At 44.3% G+C, this 26,827-nt stretch overlaps 1 protein-coding gene across 3 annotated transcripts in view; it reads right to left on the bottom strand.

Annotated features, from left to right (window-relative positions):
* TBCD (tubulin folding cofactor D) overlaps positions 1-26,827 on the bottom strand; it is a 974,871-nt gene that overhangs the window by 490,401 nt on the left and 457,643 nt on the right. For all 3 annotated transcript variants that reach the window (XM_029600281.1, XM_029600283.1, XM_029600282.1), the window contains exon 17: positions 11,618-11,647. In XM_029600281.1, the coding sequence (XP_029456141.1) occupies positions 11,618-11,647 (30 nt within the window). The remainder of the gene's footprint in view (positions 1-11,617; positions 11,648-26,827) is intronic.

Raw genomic sequence — 26,827 nt, 5'->3', positions numbered from 1 at the left:
AATTGCTGAAGATCTAGAGAGCAGAGCCAATCTCCATGCTGCAGAAGTGGAAGCATGGTTCCCAAGGAAACCATCTTGAACCGTTCCTTGCGAAGGTATTTGTTTAAGGTGCGGAGGTCCAAGATAGGACGTATGCTGCCGTTTTTTTTTCGGCATTAGAAAGTATCGAGGGTAGAACCCCCTTCCTCGCTGGGGTTCTATGGCTCTGGACTGCAGTAGGATAGAGAGTTCTGCCTCGAGGAGCAATGTGTGATCGCTCAGGCTCCATGCCTGGACTGGAGGAGAGTCTGGGAGCACAGCAAGGAAATTTAGATGGTAACCATAGGTTACTATAGGCAGCACCCATCGGTCGGTAGTGACTGAGTGCCATTTGGTGGCAAAGTGGCATAGGCGGCCTCCCACCGGTAAAGCATCTGGGGGGGGTGCAAGGGAGGTTGACTTCTGCTCTCTAGATAAGGAGTCAAAATCCCGCTGCAGGACCAGTCTGGGGGGCTGGCTGTGTTCTAGGGGTTCTGTGCTGACGAGGTTGGCCTCCATGAGAGGATCTGGCCGTTCAAGCACGGGATGGAGGAGGGTAGTACCTACGTGGCCTATAGGTTAGTTTCCTGGTATCCCATCTCATGTCTCTTCGGGCTGTAGCTAAGATATCTGAAGTGACAGTGGACAGTTGGCGCAGGATTTCATGGTGATCCTTGAACTGCACTACTGCCTCCTGAATCTTGTCACCAAATAAATTGTCCCCTGTGCAGGGAAAGTCAGCCAATTTGTCCTGAACCTCTGGGCGTAGGTCAGAGGCTTTAAGCCAAGCGCAGCGCCTGGCACTAATTCCGGCTGCTGAGACTCTGGATGCAGTTTCGAAAACTTCGTTGGCTGCTCTGACCTCATGCTTCCCAGCCTCCAACCGTTTTTTGCAGGATGGAGGACAAGCCCTCTTGGAATTGTTCAGGCAGAGTCTCCGAGAAATCCTGGACTTGCTTCCAGAAATTTCCACTATACTGGGTCATGTAAAGCTGATAAGCCGCTAGACGAGCCATTAGCATTGACCCTTGGAAAACTTTGTGGCCTAAGTCATCTAATGCCTTTTGCTCTTTCCCAGGTGGGGGAGAAGAGTGAGGGCGGGACCTTTTGGCTTTCTTTTGAGCCGGAGCTCTTTGAAAACCTTTTGAGCCGGAGCTCTTTGAAAACCTGGGGCTTGTTGTACCAGGTACGTGGCATCAGTCTTTTTGTTGAATGGACACAGTTCCTGGGTGCTCCCAGAGGCAGTACAAGAGGTCTAAAAGAACCTCGTGGACAGAAATCGCCATTATCTCTTTTGGAGCATCCACAAATTGTAGTACCTCCAACATTCTGTGCTTGGTATCCTCCTCCATTTCTAGTTTAAACAGAATAGTCTCGGACATCTCTTTGACAAAGCTAGCAAAGCAGAGGTCTTCCGGAGGGAAACGGTGCATTTCCGCCGGGGGTGAAGGCTCTGAAAGAAGCTCTTCAGAAGCTTGTGAGGAGTGTTCAGAGGAAGCATCATCCCATGGGTCATAGGGAGACTCTCCTTCACCCACCAGGCCTCCAGTTGGAGGAAGAAACCCAAATCCAGAAGGGTGAGAATGCGGCACCAATGCACGGTGAGGTGGCACCAAGATAAGCGGTACCGGCAGCGAAGATGGCGGCACAGAGGGCATCAGGGCCATCTATGGGCGTCGAGGCACCAATAGACCTGATGGTCCTGGAACTGGCTCCGGCATCGGTGGTTCCCAGACAGGGGATGAGCCACGGGCTGCATCTTCTTCCTCCAAGGAACCCGGATTCGGTAGAGACCAGGGAAGGGATCGGTGGTTGGCAGGTGCCAACGAACCCGATGGTACGGGTACTGAAGGCAGGGCACTGATAATGGTGTCCAAGCGCTCAAGGAGCAGATCCAGCATTGTGGGCGCCGGTTCCGGCGGCGGTATGGGAGCCAAAACCTGTGGCAAATGGAAGCCCCGAAGGGCACTCAGCACTGCCTCTTGCAACATATGGCCCAATTCCTCCCAAAAGGCTGGCATGGTTAACACAGCGCCTGGGGTATGAGACAGGCTAGGCATTGCCGGAGCATCTACAGGAGTCCGTGAAGGCTCGGTGTCCGGCACCGATATTAGTGGGGAACGCCTCAAGGTCCCGGGTCCAGAGGAGGATGGGGGCTCCTCTCCCCAGGCCCTTTTTGAAGGCGGCTCGGCCAAGATCGATGCCGCTGCCGTGTCGGTGCCGGCGCCAGACGGGGATGTACGTTGGTGCCAGTGGCGATGCTTTTCACGGTGCTCGGCCCAGTCCTTCTCCAGCGCCAAGGACAACAACGCAGAAGTCCTGAAATGGGACGACATCGGTGATGGACGGTCACCTGCTCCTCGGTCCTTTTGAGATGTCAATGGAGAGGGGTCCGAGGAAGATGGAACCCCTCGATGAGGTGCGCCCTTACCTGGGGTCGATGGAGCCGAGCGCTTGGAGGCAAACAAGTGCTCCATCTTCTCCAGTCGGGCGCGGCCGTCTTTGGGAGTCATCTGTGCACAACTTGGACACCAATGGAAGTCGTGGGGAGGCACAATACGCAGACATCATGCGGATTTGTTATGAACATAGTCCTTGGACACTAGGGGCACTTCCGAAAACCGCTTGCCATGTTGGAAAAAAGGGACATGCAATCGGTGACCACCAGGCACAGAGAAGTACACCGCCAGAAACTGATCGCAAAACACGGTAATGACTTACCAAAACGTCGGAGGTGGTCGGTGCATGATGGGGGACCCCGGGACGGGGAAAAATTGAAGAAAAACTTCAAAAGATTATGTGAGGAAAAGTATGAGAGAATTCTCTCAGAGCTCCTAAAAACCGCGAGGCAACTGCTGCGCGGAAAAAAAGAGACTGAAAGGGGACCCCGTGTGGCCACAGGGTTAGTGGCATGCTGGGCATGCTCAGTGTGCCAGTCAAAGTTCTAGAAACTTTGACAAAAAAGTGTTCCATGACAGGGCTCCATCTGATATCATCACCCATGTGTGAGGACTACCATCCTGCTTGTCCTCGGAGAAACTTGGATTTCAGCAAAACCTTTGCCATGGTTCCACATATATAACAAAGAAACAGAGAGCCCAAGGTATGGGCTCTAAAGTGTCCAACTGGGTTAGAAATAGGTTCAATTGGGAGGCAAAAAAGGGTAGTAGTAAATGGAATTCACATCAAGGAAAGGGGGCTTTTATCAGTGGGGTGCCGCAGGAAATTGGTGCTTGGACCGCTTCTTTTCAACTTTTTGTTAGCTATACTGCCTTTTTGTGGAAGATACCAAAATCTATAACAGGTTAGACAGCCAGAAAGCTGTGGAAAACATATAGAGGAATTTATTGAAGCTTGAGGAACAGCCTAGATTCTGACAGCTAAGATATAATGCAGGATCAGGCATTTGAGTTTTAAAAATCCAATGGACCAGTTCAGTATAGGTGAAGAAGATGATTTATGCACAAAACAAAAATGGTATCTGGGAAAGATCATATCTGATGATTTTAAGGTGGCCAAACAAGTTGATAGTGTGATGGCAAAAGCCAGAAGTATGCTTGGGTGCATATGAAAGGAACAACCAGCAGAAAAGAGGCAGCAATATTTCCTCTGTATAAGTATTTGAGAGACCTCATTTGGAATACTGCAAGCAATCCTGGAGACCGCACCTTCAAAACGATATAAATCAAAAACAGCTGGTCAAGAGGGCAGCTATTAAAACAATCAACAGTCTTCATAACAAATCATGTGGGAAAAGACTTAAAGATGTAAACATGCATATCCAGGAGGAAAGAAAGGAAAGGGAAATATGATAGACATTTAAATACCTCCAAAAATAAAAGCACAGGAGGCAGGCATCTTTCAATAGAAAAGAGGCTCTGGAATGAGGTGTCATTAGGTGAGGGAGAAAGGTGTGTAGACTCCGAAGTAATCTAAGGAAATATTTCTATACAGAAATGATGGCAAATGCATAAAACAGTCTCCCCCCCTGTGGAAGTGGTGGAGACAAGGGCAATTAGGGAAAGCATGGTATAAGCACCCAAGTTCTCTAAGAGAAAAGAAGGGCCTATAAAGTTGAACAGGAGATATGGATGGGCCATATGATCTTTATCTGCTATTATGTTTTAGGTTTCCATGTGATGCAGTATCAATTTGGCTTTTCATCCACTATGATAGAACATTTCTCTCTTGCCTGACAGTGAGTGCTGCCCTGAAAATTAACACTTAATGGCAGCTATCAGATAATACTGGAAAGTGAGAAGATTGCTGCAACCTTTGGGCCCAATGACAGAGTTCAAAAAGGAGGTACTGCACTTAAAATTGTTTCAGCCTTTGTTCTCTAAGAAAGAGGAGAGAAAGAAGCACCATAGGGGAGTAAATAGATAAAAAGGCTTAGTGAGAGGCATAAAAGGAGGAAAAGAAAGTAAGAGTAAAATGTGGAAAACAGGATATGAAGGTATAATGGGGAAAAAGAGATTCGATGTATCAGGAAGTCAGGATAGGTCACTGAAAGATAGCAAGAATAAAAATAATGAAGAGAATGCTGTAGAAAGAACAGAATGAACAAAACAAAATAATTTATAAGAGGAAACATAAGCAAATAGAGAGGAAGCAAAGCAAGAACAAAATCAAAACCAAAGACCCACAGCATTTCTAGAAATTTTCGGATAAAGGCTTCCTTCAGAGAATATTTTGCTGCAAATGTTTTGGCCATCAGCGATGGTTATGCAAGGAGAATTCTGCATAGTGAAAACTGGTTATTAAATTCAAAATGTCATAGATTGAGTAAATATTTATATTGTATGTACCAGATTTGATATCTGAATATATTATTTTCTGCATATACAGTATGTTCATTCTATAACAACTCAATGGCACAAAATTAGAACATTATTCTGTACAGACATACATTGCTAATATTGGATTTTGTCATTGCTATATTTTGTTTTGTTTAAAAAAAAAAAACATTTCTATAATGCTAGAGTTTGTAACTCATATTTCAGGTTCTGATGCAAAGTACAAATAAGTTTGGATCTATACACCTGAATTAAGGGCAAATGGAAAATCGCCAATAGTTGAACACACTCCACCTAGTGTCAAATGTCACATGACATTTAAACAATAATACTACAGGGGTGCCTGTGTTAGAGACAGTTAACTGTTCCTAAACAGGTGCCAGCAGACTGGCTACATGAATACAAAATAATTCTGCAAGTAACATGAAAGGATTATACCGCTAGCAAAGAATAAAAAATTTCCAAAAGTGTAGAGGCAACCCAGAGAAGGGCTACCAAAATGATACCAGGTCTGCATTATAAGTGCTATGAAATGAAGGATCTAAATATCCTTAGAGGATAGTAAGGGGATGTGAAATAAGATAGAGGCATTCAAATCAATCTAGATAAATGAGGCTTGACCAACGTGCCGCAAATGCGCATTAGAGAGCAACTCTACCGCGCATGTGCGGCACAGAGAGCTCTGAGCGACGTCCTGCGCATGCGTGGCCCAGAGAGATCTGGCTGATGTGCCCTGCCGCCTTGCGCATTCTCTCCCTGCTCTGGCTGACATGCCCTGCCACCTCGCGCCTTCTGTGGCCCGAAATGACACCGCCGGCGTGCACCTCCCTTCCGTTCGCCCCACGCTACACTAAAGAGGAAGGCCAGGAAAAAAATGACACCCACTGCGAGAACAGGGAGCCATGCGAGGAAATAAGTGTCTGCGCTGCTTCAGTCTTCCCCGTACGCGTGCCCCTGGGTGGTAGAGTCACTCCTGCGCGTGCGCCACATTCAAACTGCTGTCAATGGTCTGGGGCCACGTTCTGGAGAACAGAATACGAGGGAGTTGAGGAAGGCTGAGGAAGAGGGAAGGGGTTGTGGATTAGGTCAGAGAGGAACGAAAGGGAAGATGAGAGTGGATGGAAGGACGAGCAAAGAAGATGTAAGTGGGAAGGGTCAGATGTTGTGCTGAAGATAAAAAGAGGGAGTGGAGGAGGGCTGAGGGAGAGAAATGGTTGTGGATGAGGTGAGAGGGGAAAGAAAGGGAAAATGAGAGGGGATGGAAGGAAAAGGGAAGGGAAGGGTAAGAAGTTGTGGAGAAGAGAGAAGAGAGCGGCTCTGACTGACATGCCCGGTCTGACCGATGGAATCTCGCCCATTTGAACGGGCCTAATGACTTGTGTATATATAACACAAGATAAAAGCTTTTTTTCCAGGTAAAAAAAAAAAAAGGAAATTCTAGAATAAGAGATCATAATACGAAGCTCAAACAGGGTGGACTCAGGAGTAACAAGGTCATATTTTTCCACAGAAGGGGTGATGAATACATAGAAAAACCTGCCATTGGAAGTAGCAAAAAGGCATAAGCATTAAAGAAAGCACGGAAAAAGCACAGAGGATCTTTAGATGTATGAGAACATATGCGGTGACATTCTGGGTGCTAGGAAACATGCCCAAAGGGTGGTTTCCAGGAGGTAGCCCTCCACCACTCCGAAAGCCATTTCGGACTACAGGTATGCGTGAGCCCCTGTACCACAACACAATCAACGCAACCCCAAGGTTGGCCATGGTCCACGCCATTGGCAGATGAGTGCATCCAGGCACGACCTAGGCTGAAGCTGAAGACTTGGAGTCCAAGCAAGACGAGAAACCAGGGGAAGACTGAAGACAAGGCGTCCAGTTGAAACAAGGGACCAGGTGAAAAATGAGAATCAGAACCAGACAGACCAAGGCAGGACCAAGGTTCCAGAAGAGAAGGCACAGGAACTTCGGAACTCAGAGCAAAAACTTGGGAACTCAGAAGACAATGGAACAGGACTAAGAACTCAGGAGCAGGACTCTGAAGACTTGGAACAGGACACTGGCCTGAAGGCTAAAGACACTGGAGCGCTGAGGCGGACCGAAGACATAGGACCCCAGCAAGATGCTGACACAAGCTGAAGACACCAGGTGCTGGAATAAGGCGAAGACCAAGTCACTGGAACAGGCTGAAGACCAGGACGCTGAACAAGAGGAAGACCACAGGAAACAGTCAACCTTAAAGGATTTGGAAACCAAAGGAACCCCTTGCGAAGGCAATGAGGAACAGACCGAGGAGCCCTTTTATAGCTGAAGGATGACGTTGACTAAGGGCACCACTGGTTTTCCCGCTGCAAGCCCTTTAAATGCAGAGGGAGTGCACGCACACACACACACACACACACACACACACCTAGAGAGATAGGTGCAGGAGTGGCAATGACTAGAGTGGCGTTGTTCCAAGGATCCAGGAGGCGGCAACCAATCACCTGGATAACCCGCAGCAAATCTTCTGCTGTGGGAAGCGGCAGCAAGGCACAGGCAGCAAGGAGTGATGGTGGCACCCCAGGGCTGCGTCGGAGTCGCTGGTGGCGACTGCCGGGTGAGGCCTTTCGCAGGCCCTCCCATTAGTGGTAACGCAACACTGGGTCAGACTAATGATCCACTGAGGCCAGCATCCTGTCTCAGATAATGGTCAATCCAAGTCACTTGGAAGTGCCTAGAAAATCTCTTCCCTGTAGCTCATTCCCGTACATAAGAGGTGGCAACCCCAATGCCTGTCTGGCTAACATGTGTTAATGGACCTATCCTCTAGAAACATGTCCAAAACTTTTTAAAACTAAGTTATACAATTAGTCTTGACTACATCATCTGACAACAAATTCCACAGTTTAATTTTGCATTGACTGAAATCATACTTTCATAAATTTACTTTAAATCTGCTAGCAGTTTCATGGAATGTTCTCTAGTTCTAGTATTATTTGAATGGTTAAATAACCTTTCCTTATTTATTATTTTTATTGAACTTCTCAGCTTTTTCTAGTTCTGCTATATCTTTTTTGAGATGGGGCGATCAGAACTGCACACTCCTATTCCTGATGCAATAAGCACAGCTATATTGCATTAGAAATGGGCAAACTAGATGGCCTTGCAGTCTTTATCTGTTGCCATTTTCTTAGTTTCTATGATTGAACTACCTAAAGCAGAGCTTTCCAAACTGTGTGTCGGGACACGTTAGTGTGTCGCCTGCAGTGTGCAGGTGTGTCGCGCAAGCCCGGTCAACTCTGATGCGAGTTTGGGCTTTTTTTTTTCTAGAGATTCACTTTTTTTTTTTCAGTTTATGGGTTGCTTATTATTGGGTGATTTTTGCTGTCAATCGCGTTTTTTGGGGGGGCTTGGTGGGTGGAACGAGCCCAGCCATCCTTGCATTGGCTGCTGCTGCCGATGAGGCCTGGCCATGAGGAGTACTGACTGCAAGCAGCAGTGTCTGGTGATCATGGAAGGGAGTGAAGTACTTAACTGGCAACAATCAAAAAGACGAGGTACATGAGTGTGGGGGCCAGACATGTGCTGGGGGGAGAGATATGAGTGAGTGGGGGGCCAGACATGTGCTGGGGGGAGGAGAGAGATGAGTGTGTGGGGGACAGACAATTTGTTTTATTATTGTTTCTCATAAATTATAACAATAACATGAATCTTGGAATATATATTTTTAATATAAATTTAAGGTTTTCATGAGATAGGTTGTGTCGTGAAACATTTTATTTATGTATATATTTAAGGAAACATACATAAATTGTCGAAATATGTTTCGTTCGTTTAACCTTTAACCTCTGGTTTACTAGTAGACTGAATTACCGTGTCGTGAAATTATGTTTGTCTAAAAAGTGTGTCACCAACATGAAAAGTTTGGAAAGCTCTGACCTAAAGTATCAAACTGTATGAAGGACAGTCATATTCTGAACAAATTATACTGCTGTCTAACTCAAAGGAATGAACATGCCTTTTCAGTGATAAATGCTACCCTCAAGTTAGACCAAGCACACACAAAAACTGAAACATGCACACAAAAAACTACATCTATCGTAGAAAACAACTGAGCAGTTATTTCACCTGAAAAAAAAAAAAGGCATGGACTTCATCATACTAAAAACATGAGTTAGACAATAGTGTGGAATTCTGAAATTCTGTCCCAGGTACATGAAATGGAGCTCTTTAAAACATAGTATATACAGTAGTTAATGGTTCTCAGCCTGGAGAACACTATTGATAGTAGTAGTTTGTCTTTTCGAAAGCATGCCTCTCTTTACTATGGGTTTCCCAACTAAAACATATACCCTTTTTCTACTTCAAAAAAGGAAAAATGAGCACCAGAAAATACTTTTAAAGATCGTGAGAGTCGATATTTCCTATTGAATTTCCTGGTGCTCTCAAAGTATTTGACTAATTCCATTAGCAGGACTGTGTCACCCATGGTGGAATCAACCTGACAGTAAGTATGTGGCAATTTAAGAACATAAGAAATTGACATGCTGGGTCAGACCAGCATCCTGTTTCCAACAGAGGCCAAACCAAGCCACAAGAAACTGGTAAGTACCCAAAATTTCCTATAGAGGTTAACCAAAGTCAAACAAGACGATAAATAAAATGGTATTTATTTATTAAAACATTTATATACCACATTACCTACAATTCTGGTCCCTCAGGACCTTATCTGGACAGTCCACCCACCTGCTATGAAAGATCCTCTCTTAAAGCATTAGCTCTCTAGCACATGCTCTTCTCATAGTTATGTCTTTCAACATTGAACACTGTCACCTGTATACCCCTACCGGTACATTTCAACCTTACATACCAATTATTTGCAGTTATCCTATCATTTATTCATGTTATTTGACGAATTTTTTGTTGTCTATTTTATACATTTTACACATTTAATATTTAATATTTATTGATTTACGTTCTTTTGTTCTATAATCTGTTGATTGTTTAATGTAACGCCGCACATTCTCTGTTCAATACTCTGTCTATTGTTTAATGTAACGCCTTACCGGCGATAGTTTTGTTCTATGGAAACCGACTTGATTTGATATGTATATCGAGAATGTCGGTATATAAAAACCCTAAATAAATAAATAAATAAATTCTAAGCACCTTACAAGAAAACATCTGTAAATAAATGTATTGATTTTTATTCCAGGAAATTATTTTATAGAATAAAAACATGCTTTTAGTCAGTTTATAGAAAACTGATTTATTTTACATTGTACATAAAGGTGTCTATTTTACTCATCTGTATTAAACTTGGAAGCTCTTTTTATTGGAGCCAAACCAGAAGCCGAATTATCTGAGACCTGGTGAGGTCATCAGTAAAGTAATTTCCAAGATCAATTTAGAGAAGAATAGCATATTTCTGGAGGTTTGCAATATCTTTAGCTGTTATAAAATGATATAGACATTGATGAACTATGTGTTCCTATAACATACAGCATCTACCATAAAATAGAACCAATTTTGTACAAGGGTTGATGGTTTTCTTAATGTATGTGCCATGAAACAGTAATGACTCTGTATAAGTGTTATGTGCTTGAAAAAGAACAGATCTGCATCCAAAGATAAGGATTTTGTAGAAGTACTTAATGAATCTGCAGCAAATTTACTTCTAAATGCTAGAAGCTTTGTTGGACAATGTTCCTTTGACACATTTTTCATGAAACAGTAAACAAGCAAAAAAAAAAAAAAAAATCAGTAAAAGACAGCAGTATTGGATTTTTCATATACAATTGGTGCAACTATTGGGTTTAAATGTTCATACAGAATGAGACCAGCTTATGTGGTGAAATATTTTTCCAATTAAAAAAATGGATTGTTGTACTTAGAAACTAATGCTTTGTACAATGTGTCATGTTCTGATTGGTTAGAGAGGGATTTTAAATCACAGCATTTAGTCTTTACATTTGCCAGAACGTTTTGAAGAATGGTCAGTGCCTGAATATTATGCAGCTTATAAAAAGCTTGGAGTGAACATTGGCAAATTTTGCTGTGGAATCCCTGATGCAGAGACTAGAGGTCTTGACATGTGATATGTTGGGTGAAGTGCTGCTCATCAAGGAAGTGAGGTTTTAATAACTTAAAATTTTATATAGGATCTTTGAAAAAAAATGTTGATACTATGGACCTATGATTCCATTATCGCTGTCATGATAGGTTCTTGTAAACCAGATAAAAAGGTTGTAAATACTTTTTATCTGTATAAGGGTCCTGACACAAATATGTATATTACAAAAAAAATAGAGTCAATAGACAGAATGCACAAAGTATGTTATCCAAGATAAAAAAAAAAAAAAAAAAAGGCATTCGTCAAACTTATTATTCATAGGTCTTTCACATACCGGACATCGAAGATGCAATGTTAAAGACCATCATAACACAGGTGATGGCCTTTAACACTGCATCATCAATGTCCAGTATATAGAATACCTATGAATAATATTAATAGTTTGACGCATGCTAATATGTATATAACTGTGTGGTATCTAGAAACGTGGAATTATGGATGATTGCTAAATCCAGAGTATTGATGCAAAATGCATTCAGGTTGGATTTTTTATTTTTGTTGTGATTTCCAGCAAAATAAATAAATAAAAGGTTGAGCATCCATTTAAATGTGGGCAAAACAAAAGATAACATTAATATGGTTAGTTGCATCTCTTCAAGCCACAATTTCTATTTTTGGTTTAAAATGTTCCATATAAGATGGACAGGAAGTTTCATGAATGAAAACTGGATAGAAAAAGTTACATTACCTGTCTTCCAACATTCTCCTGGAAGGCAGCCTAAAAGAGAAAGAACAAACAGCACAGTGAGACAGCTCTGCTTTTCACTAAACACTAGAAGATGAATTCTAAACAAACATGCTTCAGTATACATGACCCATAGCTTTACTTTTCAGCATAAAGTCAGCATTGTTTGCAGAATAAAGCCTGAAGGGTTATTTGTCATTGATGTGTTATGTTCTAATGCTTTTAAACTTACAGGTCGCATGACAATTTAAGAAAAGAACTTTTATTAACACAGGCACGCCTAAAAGAATGGTCTTTGATTGCTAACACAGGCCTTCACACCAGTGCTGAAAGTCAGTGCCCTAAAACTATAAGATTCAAGCTTTGTGTTTGCTAATCTGCTAGGAGAAGCTCCACTAAATGATTTTTATATTTCTTGCTATCTTTGTATTGTTCTTTAAAGACAGTATAGCAGCTTATTAATTGTAGGACTTTTGTCTGGACAAAAGACATACAAGATTATTGAAGTAGAGACCTAAAATCATCTTAGTAATCAAAGAATGTACTGTTTAGGCAATAACACAACAAAAACATAAAACAAACAAAAAAAGTGGTAGTAACAACTAACCATTTATAGAAAAAATCAGAAAGGAAAGCAGGTGAAGAAGATAGAGTATGGGTTAAGGCAAAATATATAAGCCAAATGAGGAAGAAAGGGTTTCTTTAATTGCATTCTCATTTTATTCAAAATCCCAGTAGCAGATATTAACTAATCCTTTAGTAGATGATTTTAACTTCAGCTAAATAACCTTAAATGAATTCTTAGTACAGTATCTCTAAAATCTCCTCCATACAGACCAAAAACAAACTTGACAAATTTGAGATGCCTTTCTTAAGCTAACCTAACAGTATAATCTATCTGCTCACATGATGATTTCATCATGATGATTTCATACAATAAATTGCTGGGTGTACCCTGTGGCTCAATCAACAGGAATCTGCACTGCAATACAGGGAATCAATGTTTGGACCCCCAGTGTCTGTTGGTTGGAAACTGGCATGCTCCAGAGGCGAAGGAAGATGGCTGCTATTACAATGGTATTCCCTGTCTATTAACAGCACAGTGCATATCTCTTAGAGGAAGCACTCTGCATCTTAGAAGCCAGCAAGCGATACCTGACCACACAGGCAAAAGTATCTGGAGAGGGACAAGTTGCACAAGAAACTGCAAAGGGCATAGGGAAAATAAAGACCTCTTCTCCCCACCCTCTCACGTCCACAAAAAAGAAAACTTGGAAGAATGGTTACCAAACAAATTATAGCATAACAAAATTGATTATTATGAGTTGGATGTGAATAGATGAACCAAAAGAAGTGTGTGGATTTTTTTTTTTTTTTTAGTTTCAAACGGTTTTTATTATTATTATTCAATCAGCATAGTCAAAGTATATAACCAAGATATTGGTCTGGAGAGGTGGCACACTTACCTCCACACAGACCTTGTAAGAACATCTGTTCCACATCACACAAACAGCAACAACACCCCTACCCCCCCCCCCCCCCCCCCCCCCCATGAAGGATAAACGTCCAAGGGCAGAGTCCATGCACGCATATCTCCTGCGGTACATCTTTTTTTTTTTTTTTAAAGTAGGGATGTACTACTGTCTGCTCAACCAGGGAACAGAATGTGAAATGCTAAAATAGATTATAAAATTTTAAAAAAATTGGTAAACAATAATAATGGGAGATTTTAGTTACCCCAATGATTGCATAAATATCAGGGCATAATAGGAAGGTAAACAGGTGAATTTTCAAAATATTTAAGCACATAAAATTAGCATCTAAGTGAACAAGTACCATGTACCCATGTATACGAGACTGAAAATATGCATGCATTTTTTATGTTCTTATAAACAAAACTACACATGTTTTCGGTCTCGTGTACAAAAAAAGAGGCAAGGCCAAGAAGTACGCATGCAAGTTACTATTTTATAAGACATTTACACACATTAGCCAATTTATTCACATAATTTTACACCTGATAATTATCTTATGCAACTGATATCAGACTCATCTATTGTCTACGATTGATTGGGTGGGAGGTGTGAATGAACTGCAGAAAGTTCAAAGTGAAGAACTAGGAGAGTCTCAAGGACCTGGAGAAAGCAGAGTTGCTTATCTGTAACAGGTGTTCTCCCAGGACAGCAGGATGTTAGTCCTCACATATGAGTGACATCATCAGATGGAGCCCTGTCATGGAACACTGGCACACTGAGCATGCCCAACATGCCAGTAACCCTGCAGCCACCAGGGGTCCCCCCCTTCAGTCTCGTTTGTAGCAAAAGAACGAGCGAAAAATAAAATAAAACGTAAGCGAACCCAACTCCACGGGGTGGCAGGTGGGTTTCGTGAGGACTAACATCCTGCTGTCCTGGGAGAACACCTGTTACAGGTAAGCAACTCTGCTTTCTCCCAGGCCAAGCAGGATGGTAGTCCTCACATATGGGTGAATAGCAAGCTACAAGCTGAGTCATACGTATGAGGCCAAGCAGCACCGAACATGTGCAACAGGCACAACAACTGGGGTGCTGTTGGCAAGGATGAGGCAGCCTGAAATTCACAGCGGGTCGAGGTAGGACGAGTTGGGTTCCTACACTGGGAACAAATTTCTTAGGAAAGACTGGCCAAAGACGGAATCCTGTCATCCAGCCTTGTCCAGGCAGTAGTGAGCTGCGAAGGTGTGGACAGAGCTCCATGTCACAGCCCTGCAGATGTCAGCAATCGGTACTGAACGGTAGTGTGCTACTGACATTGCCAATGCTCTGAGTGTACCTTCACTCGTCTCTGTAGTGGAAGGCCTGCTTGCTGGTAACAGAATGCAATGCAGTCTGCTAACCAGTTTGACAGTGTTTGCTTGCCCACCGCATTCCCAAGTTTGATCTTATCAAAAGAGACAAAGAGTTGAGTGGACTTCCTGTGGGCTGTAGTGCAGTGTAAAAGGCAAGAGCACGCTTACAGTCCAAGGTGTGCAGAGCTCGCTCACCCGGGTGAGCGTGAGGTTTTGAAAAGAAAGTGGGCAAGACTATGGACTGATTTAAGTGGAAATCAGTTACCACCTTAGGAAGGAATTTCGGGTGAGTACGAAGAACTACCCAGTCATGGAGGAACCTTGTGTAGAGTGAGTAGGTCACAAGGGCCTGTAACTCACTTACTCTGTGAGCAGACGCGATGGCTACTAGGAAAAGAACTTTCCATGTAAGGATAGATGATGTCTGGAGACCAGATTCCGAGAGGTGCCAGAGATAATCTAACAGACTCGATGTGGGGCAAGAAAGGGGATCGAAGTCCTTCTGTGTGCACCACAAGGTAAATCTCTTCCATTTAGAGCAGTAGGATTTCTGCATGGAAGGCTTCCGTGAAGCTACTAGGACTTGAGATACTACAACCACTCAACCTTTCAGGTGACGTATCACCCTTTCAACATCCAGGCTGTCAGAGAGAGGGCCTGGAGGTTCAGGTGGTGTAACTTGCCATGATTCTGTGTTATGAGGTTGGGTGACGTGCCCAGGCGAATGGGGTCCTGGACAGAAAGGGTGAGAAGTAAGGGAAACCAAATTTGGCGTGGCCAATATGGGGCTATGAGAATCATTAAGCCCCGGTCCTGTTGTAGCTTCACGAGAGTCTTGCTTATTAGCGGAATCGGAGGATACGGATAAAGCAGGCCTTTGTTCCAGGGACGAGCAAAGGCATCCATGGCTGGTGCATGCTGGTCCCTGTGCAGGGAGCAGAAGCGTTCCACTTTGTGGTTCTGACTGGACGCAAAGAGGTAGATGGTTGTATGACCCCACTAGTGGAAGATTCTGCTTGCAACAGAGGGATCCAGAGACCATTCGTGGGGCTGGAAATGTCGGCTGAGGTGCCTGCCAGTACATTTTGAGTGCCTGCTAGGTAAGTGGCTCGCAGAAGAATGGAATGCGACAGGGCCCAGGCCCAAATCTGCACCGCCTCCTGGCAAAGCAGATAAGAGCCCGTGCCCCCCTGTTTGTTCAGGTACCACACTGCAACTTGGTTGTCTGTTTGAATCAGGACAACTTTGTTGGAGAGGCAGTCCTGAAATGCATAAAGGGCATACCGTATCGCTCGAAGCTCCAGAAAGTTAATTTGTTGTGTCGCTTCGGCTGCTGTCCAAGTCCCTTGAGTTTGAAGGCCTTGGACATGGGCTCCGAACCTAGGTTGGAGGCGTCCGTAGTTAAGGTCACCTGAGGAGCCGGTTGCTGGAAAGGAAGACCCACTTGTAAATTGGCTTTGTATGTCTACCATGCAAGGGACAGACGAAGCTCGCTGGTTATGTGCACTAGGGATGACAGCGATTGAGTAGTTTGTCACCACTGGGATTTTAGAGTCCATTGGGTCACTCTCATGGCAAGGCATGCCATAGGGGTGACATGGACTGTTGATGCCATGTGGCCGAGCAACCTGAGTAGCTGGCCAGCTGAGGCTCTTTTTCGACGGCGGATAAAGCTGGCAAGGTTGGACAGCGTAATCGCACGGTCATTGGGTAAGAATGCTCTGGACAGTGGCGTATCTAGGTCTGCTCCTATAAAGGAGAGAAGATGAGACGGTGTCAATTGGGATTTGGGGTAATTTATTAGAAATCCCAAGGAGTTTAGAAGCCTTATGGTGAGATCGAGAGTGTTGAGGGCTCCTTGTTTTGACTGGCTTTTTATGAGCCAGTCGTCCAGGTATGGAAAAATGTATATGCTTCTGTTGTGTAACTGCCAGGCATTTCGTAAAGACTCGAGGCGACGAGGCTAGGCCGAATGATATTACCTTGTAGTGATAGTGACTGCGGCCCACCACGAATTGCAGATATTTGCAATGAGGCGGGGATATCGCAATATGGGCATATGTGTCTTGCAGGTCGAGAAAGCAGAGTCAATCCCCTTGTTGAAATAGAGGAAGCATAGTGCCCAGGGATATCACCCTGAATCATTGCTTGTGAAGAAATGTGTTCAAGGCACAGAGATCCAGAATAGGCCGGAGGCCGCCGGTCTTTTTTAGAATTAGAAATATCTGGAATAGAATCCTTTTCCCTGCTGATTCAGTGGATCCGGTTCCACAGCTCTGACCAACAGAAGGGTTGAGAGCTCTGACTCGAGTTTTCCTGTGTGGTCGTCCCAGCTCCAGGATGGAATGGGTGGGAAGGCCAGAGGTATTTTTGAAAAATGTAAGCGGTAACCGTGGGTTACAATGGACAGTACCCACTGGTCCGTAGTGACTGGATGCCAATTTGCTGCAAAGTGGCACAGGTGACCCCCCACTGGAATATGGCTGCTTCTCTCTGGAAAAAAGTCAAAATCCAGACGCGGGGTCCACTTGTGGAGCTGGCTGTGGTCTAGATGTTCTGGTTTGGCGCACATGTCCCTTCTGAGGCGCCCGAGCTGGTCGTGCACAGGATGCAGGAGGGTAATATCTGCGTGGGCTGTAGAATTGTTTCTTGGATTCTCTACGCGTGACCCTGCGGGTTGTGGAGAGAACATCTGGGAAGACAGTTGACAACTGGCGCAGGGTCTCATGTTGGTCCTTTAACTGGGCCACTGCGTCCTGAATCTTATCCCCAAACAGGTTATCTCCGGTACAGGGTAGATCTGCCAGTCTGTCCTGCACTTCTGGGTGTAGGTCTGAGGCCTTAAGCCAGGCCCAGCATCTAGCACTGATGCCCACTGCCGAGACTCTGGATGCTGTTTCAAAAGAGTCGTAGGCAGCTCTGACTTCATGTTTGCCTGCTTCCATTCCTTTTTGTAGGATGGAGGACAAAGTTTCTTGTTGTTGTTGGGGCAACATCTCTGCAAATTCCTGGACTTGTTTCCAGAGGTTTCTTGTATATTGGGTCATGTATAATTGATATGCTGCAATTCGCGATATCAACACGGACCCTTGGAAAATTCTTCATCCCAGCGCATCCAATGCCTTCTGTTACTTACCGGGAGAAGCAAAGGAATGTGAACACGATGGTTTAGCCTTTTTCTGAGCTGATTCCATGACTACAGAGTGGTGGGGCAGCTAACTTTGTTGAAAACCTGGGGCTTGTTGAACCAGGTAGGTAGCATCTGTCTTTTTATTGACTGGGGGTACCATACCTGGATGTTCCCACAGGCAGTGCATGAGGTCCAAAAGAACTTCATGCACCAGTATTGCCATTATTTCTTTTGGAGCATCTACAAATTGTAAGACCTCCAACATCTTATGGTGAGCATCTTCCTCCATAACCAGTGAAAAAGGTATAGTCTCAGACATCTCTTTGACAAAACTGGAAAAGGAGAGGTCTTCTGGAGGAGATCTTCGCCTTTCCTCCGGCAGTGAAGGCTCTGAGAGCAAGTCCCTAGATGTCCGTGATGAGTTATCTGAGGATGCATCGTCCCATGGATTATAGGGACTTTCTCCTTCTCCTGGTGGAGCTCTCGATGGAGGAAGCATGCCAAAGCCGAGAGAGCGGGAAGGCATCAATGGAATCTGTGCTGGCATTAAAGGCATCGGGGCAGATGAGGTGCGCTTGGGTACCGGTAGCCCCGAGGGCCCTGGAATGGGCTCCAGCTTAGACGGTTCCCTTGGAGGGATGTGGCCGGGAATTGATCCTTTCTCCTCTGAGGAACCAGGTACTGGAATCGGGACCTGTGGAGGTCTCGATGGACGATTCGATGCCAGCGAGTGCGGTGGCAGAGGAGTCGATAAGGCACCGATGAGCGTAGAGGCGCTGGAGGAGCAGTGCCATCATCGAGGACCATGCAGTCCAATTCTTCCCGGGAAGCCGGCATGGGTGGCACGGTGATCGGGGTAGGATGCAGGCTATGCATCACCGGAGCCTCCACGGGGGCCCGTGGAGGCTCGATGCCCGGCACCGGTGGGGAACGCCTAGGGGTCCCGGGTCAAGAAGAGTATAGGGACCCCGGGCCTTCTTCGCTGGAGGTGCCTGTGTTTCCCCCTCTGTGCTCGGTCCGGTCTTTCCCCGGCCCCGAGGACTTTGACGCTGATGTCCTCGATGGAGTTTGTGACGGAAGGTCACCCTGTCCACGGTGCTCCTGGCGAATCGTCTCAGAGGTCGATGGACCCTCCACGGTCAGTGGTGCTTGAACTAGCATCGATGGAGCAGTATGTTTTGAAGCAAACAACTGCTCCATTTTGTCCAGGCAAGCGCGTCATCCTTTGCGGGTCATTGCGCACAACTAGGGCATCGATGAACGTCATGCGAGGGGCCTAAGCACAAAACACAGACTTCATACAGGTCCACTATTGGACATGGTCCTCGGACACTCGGGGCATTTCCTAAACCCGGTCGTCATGTAAAAATTTGGCGGGCGCACAGTTGGTGGCCGTCAGGCACCGAAGCAGTAAGCTGCCGGGAACCAACCACAAGTACCAGAAAAAACACTTACCGAGCGTCAGAGGGCGATGGGGGACTCCTCACCAGAGTCCCCCATCGCGTCAGAGCGCGATGGGGGACTCTGGTGAGGAGGTTTTTGAGAAGATAAACTTCAAATAGTTCAATGAGGAAAGTTGTGAGAAATTTCTCACAGAGCTCCTAAACCTCCAGGCAACTGCTGTGCGGAAAAAAAAGAGACTGAAGGACTTCCGCAAGTAAAACAGAGTTTTACAAGAGCAAGTCAAATTTGTTTGCCTGGAAAACCACACGCATATGTTTTTAAAATATGCAGGAAAAGTACATGCTTTCAATGCATTTCAGATATTCGTATTTTATAATTTGCAAGTACCTGATATGTGCAGGTTATAAAATACTGTAGGAGATCTCTATGCAGCCATATACACATGTATATGGGGGTTGTGTGGAGTTTTCTGAAACTTAGTCTCTCAAAGTTTCTAGATGCCATGAATAAATGCTTCATGGAGCATCTGGACCTGAACCAACAAGAAACTATTTTAGATCTAATTCTTCAGTGTTACAATTTTTTCTACTGTGCAGCCTCAGCACACTGATTCAGACTACTATGATGCCTCACCACCTGCAGAGGCCTCCAGTGAGTTCAGTTCAGAGCTATCCAAGACATTTCCTCAAAGTCTGCCTGACTCAGCCTGTCTTGCAGCCTCCGCTCCACCAGAAGTCCTCACTGAGCTTGGCGTCCAACCTTGCCAAGCTTCTCTTCTCTGCTCAAAACATACTCAAGCTCCTGCCCTATGCAAACCAGCCCTGCCATTGTATCCTTACCTTCTCATGGAGTCACCCTTGGCTCTTTGATATGGCCGCTGCTCCTTGCCGTGCGTCCTATCCAGGCCTTCCTAGCGGCATCTGGACCTTCTTGCTCCTTGCCTTGTGGCTTATCCAGGCCTTGCCTTGCAGACTCTTGGCCTTCTTGCTCCCTGCTCCTTGCCATGTGGTCCCTGGACCTTCTGCATCCTTGTATCATGCCCTGTCGCCTTCGAGCCTGCTCTCAGTTCTTACTTTGCTCTGTGGATTACACTAGGCCTTGCCCTGTGCCCTTCAGGTCTGACCTTACCTTGCTTCTGGCTCTATGGCCTCTCAAGGCCTCTGAGTGCTTGCTGGTCTTTGGGCCTTATGCTTAGTGGCCTATGAGCCATATATCTCACTGCCTTCGGGCCTTTGTGTTCTTTGTTCTGTTGTCTTGTCTAGTTCTTTTCCAGTCACGTCCCTTTTTGCCTTGTCTAATCCTGTCAAGTCCTAGCCTTTCCCTGTCTTGCCTACATATTGTCTTTCCCCAGCCTGTACCTAGTTCTAGTCCTTGCCAATTCCAGCTTGTCTGTATCTGTGTCCAGTCCCAGTCCCAGCTCTGTGTTATGACCCTGTGCCCACTACTCAGGCTCCAGAGTACTCAGCCTGTCCAGCTTTGCTCTCACCTGCACAGACTCACCACAGCAAAGGCCAACTGGTCCCCAGAATCCAAGGGCTCAACCTGTGGAGGAGGGGCTTGGAAAAGCAGAAGACCAGCTCTAGTCCTGCCCAGCATCCAGCCATGTACTCTTTTACGGTTCCTGTGGCGATGTACCGCAAGTCCAAATATCCTGACAGAATAAGGGGGCTAACTACTGCCCCACAGGGGTGGCTACAGGACTCTCAGCCCTGCCGGTGAGTGATTTTAATTTTCTTTGGACAGACATGAATGACTATGTTTTTGCCTCTGCCTCTAACTTACAAGGAGTCCAGCCAATGCCTATTACCAATGTCCTACCTGCTATGTTTCAAATGATCCACCCTTGCCTACATGCTCTCAGACTCTTGAGTCTGCTAAAAAGAAGGGAAAGAAGTCTAAAAAAACAAAAATCTTCATGGTTCCCCAGAACACCACACCTCGTGCCATAGTCATCTGAACTTTGTACCCATTAGTACAAAACCTGTTCCAGCTCCAACCCAGAACACTGTTCCTGATAATCTGCTGTATTTTGTTTGTCCTGGCTGTCAGCTCCACAACCCACCTACCTTTTCTGCATGTGTACGTTGTCACTTTCTTAATCCAGCCAAGTGGAGGTGTTTTACGTATCAGGATGATACCCCTCTTTTTTTTTTTTTTTTTTTTTTTTTAGAAACTTGCATTACTTGTGAGGCTTCTAAAATGCCTCCCACTCCATGAGCTACAGAGATAACTAACATACAACCTACCAAGGAGAAAGAAAACAAAATTCCAGGAACTTCCCAGCCCAGTCTCTCAGGACACTGCAGCTAAATTAAAGCACTTCTTGCAGGCGTATAGCCACAGTTAAGGTAAAAAACCGCCGCCTTGCAAAACCCTATGTAGCTCCCACATCGGTTGCTGAGCCATCATTTCCAATTCTTAGTAGCATAGTTCCTAGGTCTCTGAAACAATCTTCAGACAAAAACAGTAAAAAAAATAAAAAAGTTGCCTCAGAGTACAACTAGTGCAACCTCATCTCTAATTGCCTAATTGCCACATTTTTACAGAATTGCAATTCTGTAAAAATGCCTCCCAAGCCACAAACCCCGGAGTTTGCTAACAACCTGTCATAGCAGAATGCCACTCAGAGCCTCAGAAACCTTCTGCATGGAATGGTTCTTTGAAAACCATCTGTCTAGGCCAATCAAAATTTTTACCTAAAGGAGTAAACTCTGCCTCAAAACGAGCATTTTTTCTGGTTTTCCACTCCAATACCAATCAGCAGAGGCTTGTAAACAAAAGAAGGTAATTAAGCCTGCCTCTGGATCACCATTTCTGCACACTAACGTTTTGCTACTAGAGAAACTGAGCCTGCCCTGAAATTGCCATCATCTGCAATCATCAGGCAGTTAATGAGCTCAATCCAGTCTCCTGGAAGAATAGCCTGCAACTTTCTCAGCTTCACTGTTTCTGCACCTCTCACAAGTAAATAAACTTTAAAGATCAGCTCCATTCCATCAGCACTGAATCCTCTCCAGCATCTTGTGTCCACCATAGCTGCAACCCTGTCACCCAGGAAGTCTTCGAAGGAGTTCATCCCATCTACTCCACCCAGGGAGAGAAACAGCCCAGCACAGCTTTTACTGGGAAACACCAATCTAGCTGATCCATGTCAGGAAGTATAGCTCAGCTCAGACAAGCCACTTCAGGGAGAGTCTGCAGCCACTGCCTTACTCCTGAGGGAGTGAGCCTCTTCAGCTATGCCTTCAGGGGATTACAGTCTTCTAGCCCAGCAGCCAGAGGGAGGCACCTTCTACCCTTTCTAGCACCCACAGGGAGGCACTGACTACAAAATCCACCACCCAGAGGGAAGTGCTGACCCAGACATCCAGCTACCCAGACGTCCTAAGGGACAGCCCAAGTCACCACTCCCACCTCGAGGAGAATCCAAATCCTTATTCCCGCCTCGATGGGAGCCTAAATTATTGATCCAGTCATCCAGGAACCTTGAGCCAGTGGCTTCACCAATAGGTCACCCTGTTCCAGAGGCCAGGTCATCAAGCAACCCTGAACCCACAACCCGAAATCCTGAGCCAGTAGCCTAGCGACCAAGAAAGGTGGGTCAAATAGCCCAATGCCTCAGAAAGACTCCGGTCCTCCAATCCAGCCACAGAGATTCTCAGCTGCAACTCCAGCCTCTGAAGAGCCCCATGCCTTCCACACAGCCGCAGAAGGGAGGTGTTGATCTAGCCATTCAGTGCACAGAAGGCACCCTTCTGGACGCAACACGCCCAGAAGAGGGCACCTTTACAGACGTAGTGTGCCCAGAAGAGGGCGCTATTTCATAAGTTGTGTACCAGAAGAGGGCTCCATTCCAGACATTCAGCTTTCCAGCCAAACCGTGCCTTGTCCCTCCATCCAAAATCCCACAGAAAATGGAACTCAGGAGGAGAGAGTCTTAAAGGGGGTGTACTGATACAATTTTGTCTGCTGTGTTCTTTGTTCTATGTTGTCTTGTCTAATTCTTGTCCAGTCCTGTTAATATCTGCCTTGACTAGTCCTGCCCAGTCCTAGCCTTAGTATCCTTTCCCCTGTCTTGCCTATGTATTGTCTTGCCCCAGCCCATACTTAGTTCTAGTCTTTGCCATACCCAGCTTGTATCTGTGTCCTATCCCTATACCCATTACTCAGGCAGCAGACCATCCAGCCGGACCAAGCCTTGCTCCAGACCATCCAGCCTATCCAAGCTTTGCTCCAGATTACTCACTTGTCCAGCTTTGTTTCAGTCTGACAAGCCTTGCTCCGGCCTGCACAGACTCACCATGTTATACTGCTGTAGCAAAGACCTACTGGCTCCTAGAACCCAAGGGCTGAACCTGCGGAGAAGGGGGCTGGCTATGAAGAAGACTGGCCCTAGTCCTGCCCAGCATCCAGCCATGCCCTCATATACTGCTCTTGGAGTGATGTACCCAGAGTCCAGAAATCCTGACACAGGGATTATAAAACCTGTTATAAAGGGTAACTGTAGTAGTAGGTCTGTTTGGCAGTAGTGACCATAATGCAATAAAATGTGATGGGAACACTGAAGAGAGAACATTATGCAAGACTACTGCATTAGCATTTCATTTTAAAAGGGGAGACAATAATAAAATAAGGAAATTAGTTACGAAAAATCTAAAAGGAACAGTTATTTGTATTAAAAGACTGTATGATTAATGGAGATTATTTAAAATATCTTGAAGTCCAAATAAAATATATTCCACAAATTAAAATAATGTCGAAGGAAGACCAAACAACTGCCAGTATGGTTAAATTATGCTGTGAAAGAGGCTATTCAAGCCAAAAAAGCAGCTTTTAAAAACAGAAAGCAAGTAAAAATGAGGAGAATAAGAAAACAAGCAATAGCAAGATAGATGTAAAACAATAAGGCAGGTCAAGGAAGAATTTGAGAAGATGCTTGCCAAAAGCAAAAACTAATACAAACTCTTTCAAATATATCAAAAGTAAGAAGTCTCTCAGGGAGTCAGAAGTACCATTAGATTACCATGAGGTTAGATGAGTACTCAGGGAGGACAAAGCCAGCACCGAAAAACTAAATAAATTATTTGTTTCAGTCTTTACTGAATAATATATTGGGTAGATACTCACCCAAAAAATATTCTTTGAAGGTGATGAAGCAATTCACTGGAAGATGTATTAGAACAAGTCAATGGCCAGAGTGGACTCAGGCTACTCTTCCTTCAAGTAATCAATCAGTCAAAAATATGGTTCTTCAACTAGGCATGTGTGTGATTTTTAGAGAGAGCCTGGTTGTTCTTTGTTGACTCCTGCTGGTTTTGTGTTTAGAATTTTATTTATTGTGATTGGTTTTAACTCACATTTTTCATTATATTGTTGGGTTTTTTTTTTTTATTGTAACTCATTCTGGGCTCGAAAACATAAAAGATGAGAAGATATCAAATCAAATACACAAATACATACAAAAACAGAGTTTAAATAGCAGCAAATCACCAGGAACAGTTGTTCACCCCAGAGTTCTGAAAGAATTTAAATAGGAAATTGCAAAGGGTATATCTGTAACATATTAAAATCTCCCATTCTCCCTGAGAACTGCAAGGTAGCCAATGCAATGCCAATTTTTAAAAAGAGGTCCAGGGATGATAAGGGAAACTACAAACGAGTGAGCCTGACATTGGAGCCAGGCAATACGATAAAAGAATCACTGGGCACATGGATGGACATGGCTTAATAGGAAAGAGTTAAACTGGTTTTAGCAAAGGGAAATCATGCCTTGCCCAACTATTAGAATTTTTTTGAAGGTGTAAATAAACATGAATATTAGTGAGCTAGTTGATATAGTGTTATCAGGATTTTGAGAAGGCATTTGACAAGTTCCTACAAGAAAGTTCCTCAAGAAAAAAAGTCATAGGATTAGTCTACATCTTATTGTGGATTGGTAACTGGAAATATTTAAGGAGAAAGTTGGAAAGCATAGAAAGATCTGTGCATCATCCTCAGAAAGATGACAAAAGTACCCGAAAGAATAAACCAAGGTACCCAAAAAATGTGCACAAAATTAGGAAACAAAGGGGCTCAAAATAAAATCCAATTGGAAAACCAGAGACTTCTCAGTATAAGGTTTTGTTTTATGGTCAGCCAAGGATAAGCATCCTATGACTTAATCAGTAGCTATTATACTACCACGAAAATAAGATGTTTTGCTTCTAAATGTTACGTTACTTTTCTCTACAATACTATAATTCGCTGCAGTTTCTAAAATGTTATAATTGTATTCACTACAATACTATAATTCTCTGCAGTTTCTAAAATGTTATAATTCTATTCACTACAATACTATAATTCGCTGCAGTTTTTATCATCTCAATGTAAAGATAGTGTAACCTGCATTCACACATCTCCCTAGTAATTATGTAAACCGATAGGATACCCTTTGGTGAATATCGGTATATAAAAAAACAAACAAATATGACTTCAGCTCACAAAGACTCAGAATGTGAAGGCATTATACATTTTATTACTTCACACATTATACATTTTATTACTTCACGCATTTCCAGCATAGCTCTCTGCTTCAATGGCAGGGGGAATGAAGAAAAGTGGACCTATATACAGACAACCACCAACAAGGACTGAATTACATAGTCTGGGTAAACAAATAAGCATGGGTGTAGCTTGCTTATTGCAGCGGTTACTACCCCTAACTAATTAAGCTAGATATTTCACTTAGATGCAGTTCCAACACGGCTCTCTACATTAATGGTGGGGGTGGAAGGGAAATAGAACCAAAAGGTTACTAAGAGCCAAGAGAAACAGATACGTATGAGAAAAAAAGTGCAAAGCTTGCTGGGCAGACTGGATGGGCCGTTTGGTCTTCTTCTGCCGTCATTTCTATGTTTCTATTAGTAGGTCATAGAAAGGTCTATGTCAGTTTCACTGAAGTAGATTGAGAAAGGCAGATATAACCCTGGGCCCTTACAGGCTAAACAGCAACAGTGAAAGATTTAACCACAGAAAAATCCACTTCTCTGCTGTTAAAATGTCACAGAGGCTTTTGAGGACAAGGGTCTTCATCAGCCTCTGTGGCGTTATTGCTATTATGGATTAATACAGCTATTCCACTAGAACTTCTATTGTGGTCTTGACTGCATTCTGCTTTCACTCATAGGGAATGCAGTTTATGAATGGGAGGAAACAGTTAAATAGGAATACAGAATTCTGAAAGGGCACTAGGGATATGCATTTCTTTGAAATGAATGAGTAAAACATGACAAATGAGTTTTTTGCATCCAAAACAAAAGGATGCGCCTCCATAAATATCTGAAAAATGTATTTCATTCATTTTTTGATAAATTCAAGTCCATGGGGAAAGCAAAAATGCTTATTTTTTTTCTCTTCAAGTCAGACAGAACAGAGCTGGGATAGGAAAGGACAAGGAAGGAGCAAGACCAATCAAGGTGAAGCACTTTTTTAACCAACCTGACTCAGCGTGACTTTCCTATCTTTTTTTTTTTTACACTTGAACCTATGTGAGAGGTCTCAGAGGTTTCCCGTCAAGAAGGACTAGGATGGGGTCTGGAGGAGGCCAGGTGGTCTTAGTAAAAAGCAACTAGGAAAGGAAGCTGCCAATGCATAGCACCCAAGCAGTGATCTCATCTGACACCATGGCTGTTCCCCATGGGTTGAGCCACAGGTGCAGACCATACCAAGGATTTCATGATCCAAAGAACACCTGAGGGCATCAGCAGGCTGAGGCTTCACGCCTAACAGTGGATCAGGAATCCAGAGTGCATCAGCAATCAAGGCTAAATGAGCAGTATTTCCACATGCAAGGCCACAGGAGACTGTTTGGACA

The sequence above is a fragment of the Rhinatrema bivittatum genome, chromosome 4 (assembly GCF_901001135.1).
Source record: "Rhinatrema bivittatum chromosome 4, aRhiBiv1.1, whole genome shotgun sequence".
NCBI lineage: Eukaryota > Metazoa > Chordata > Amphibia > Gymnophiona > Rhinatrematidae > Rhinatrema > Rhinatrema bivittatum.
The sequence above is the reverse complement of the archived record's forward strand: the minus strand, read 5'-3'. Positions and strand labels throughout refer to the sequence as shown.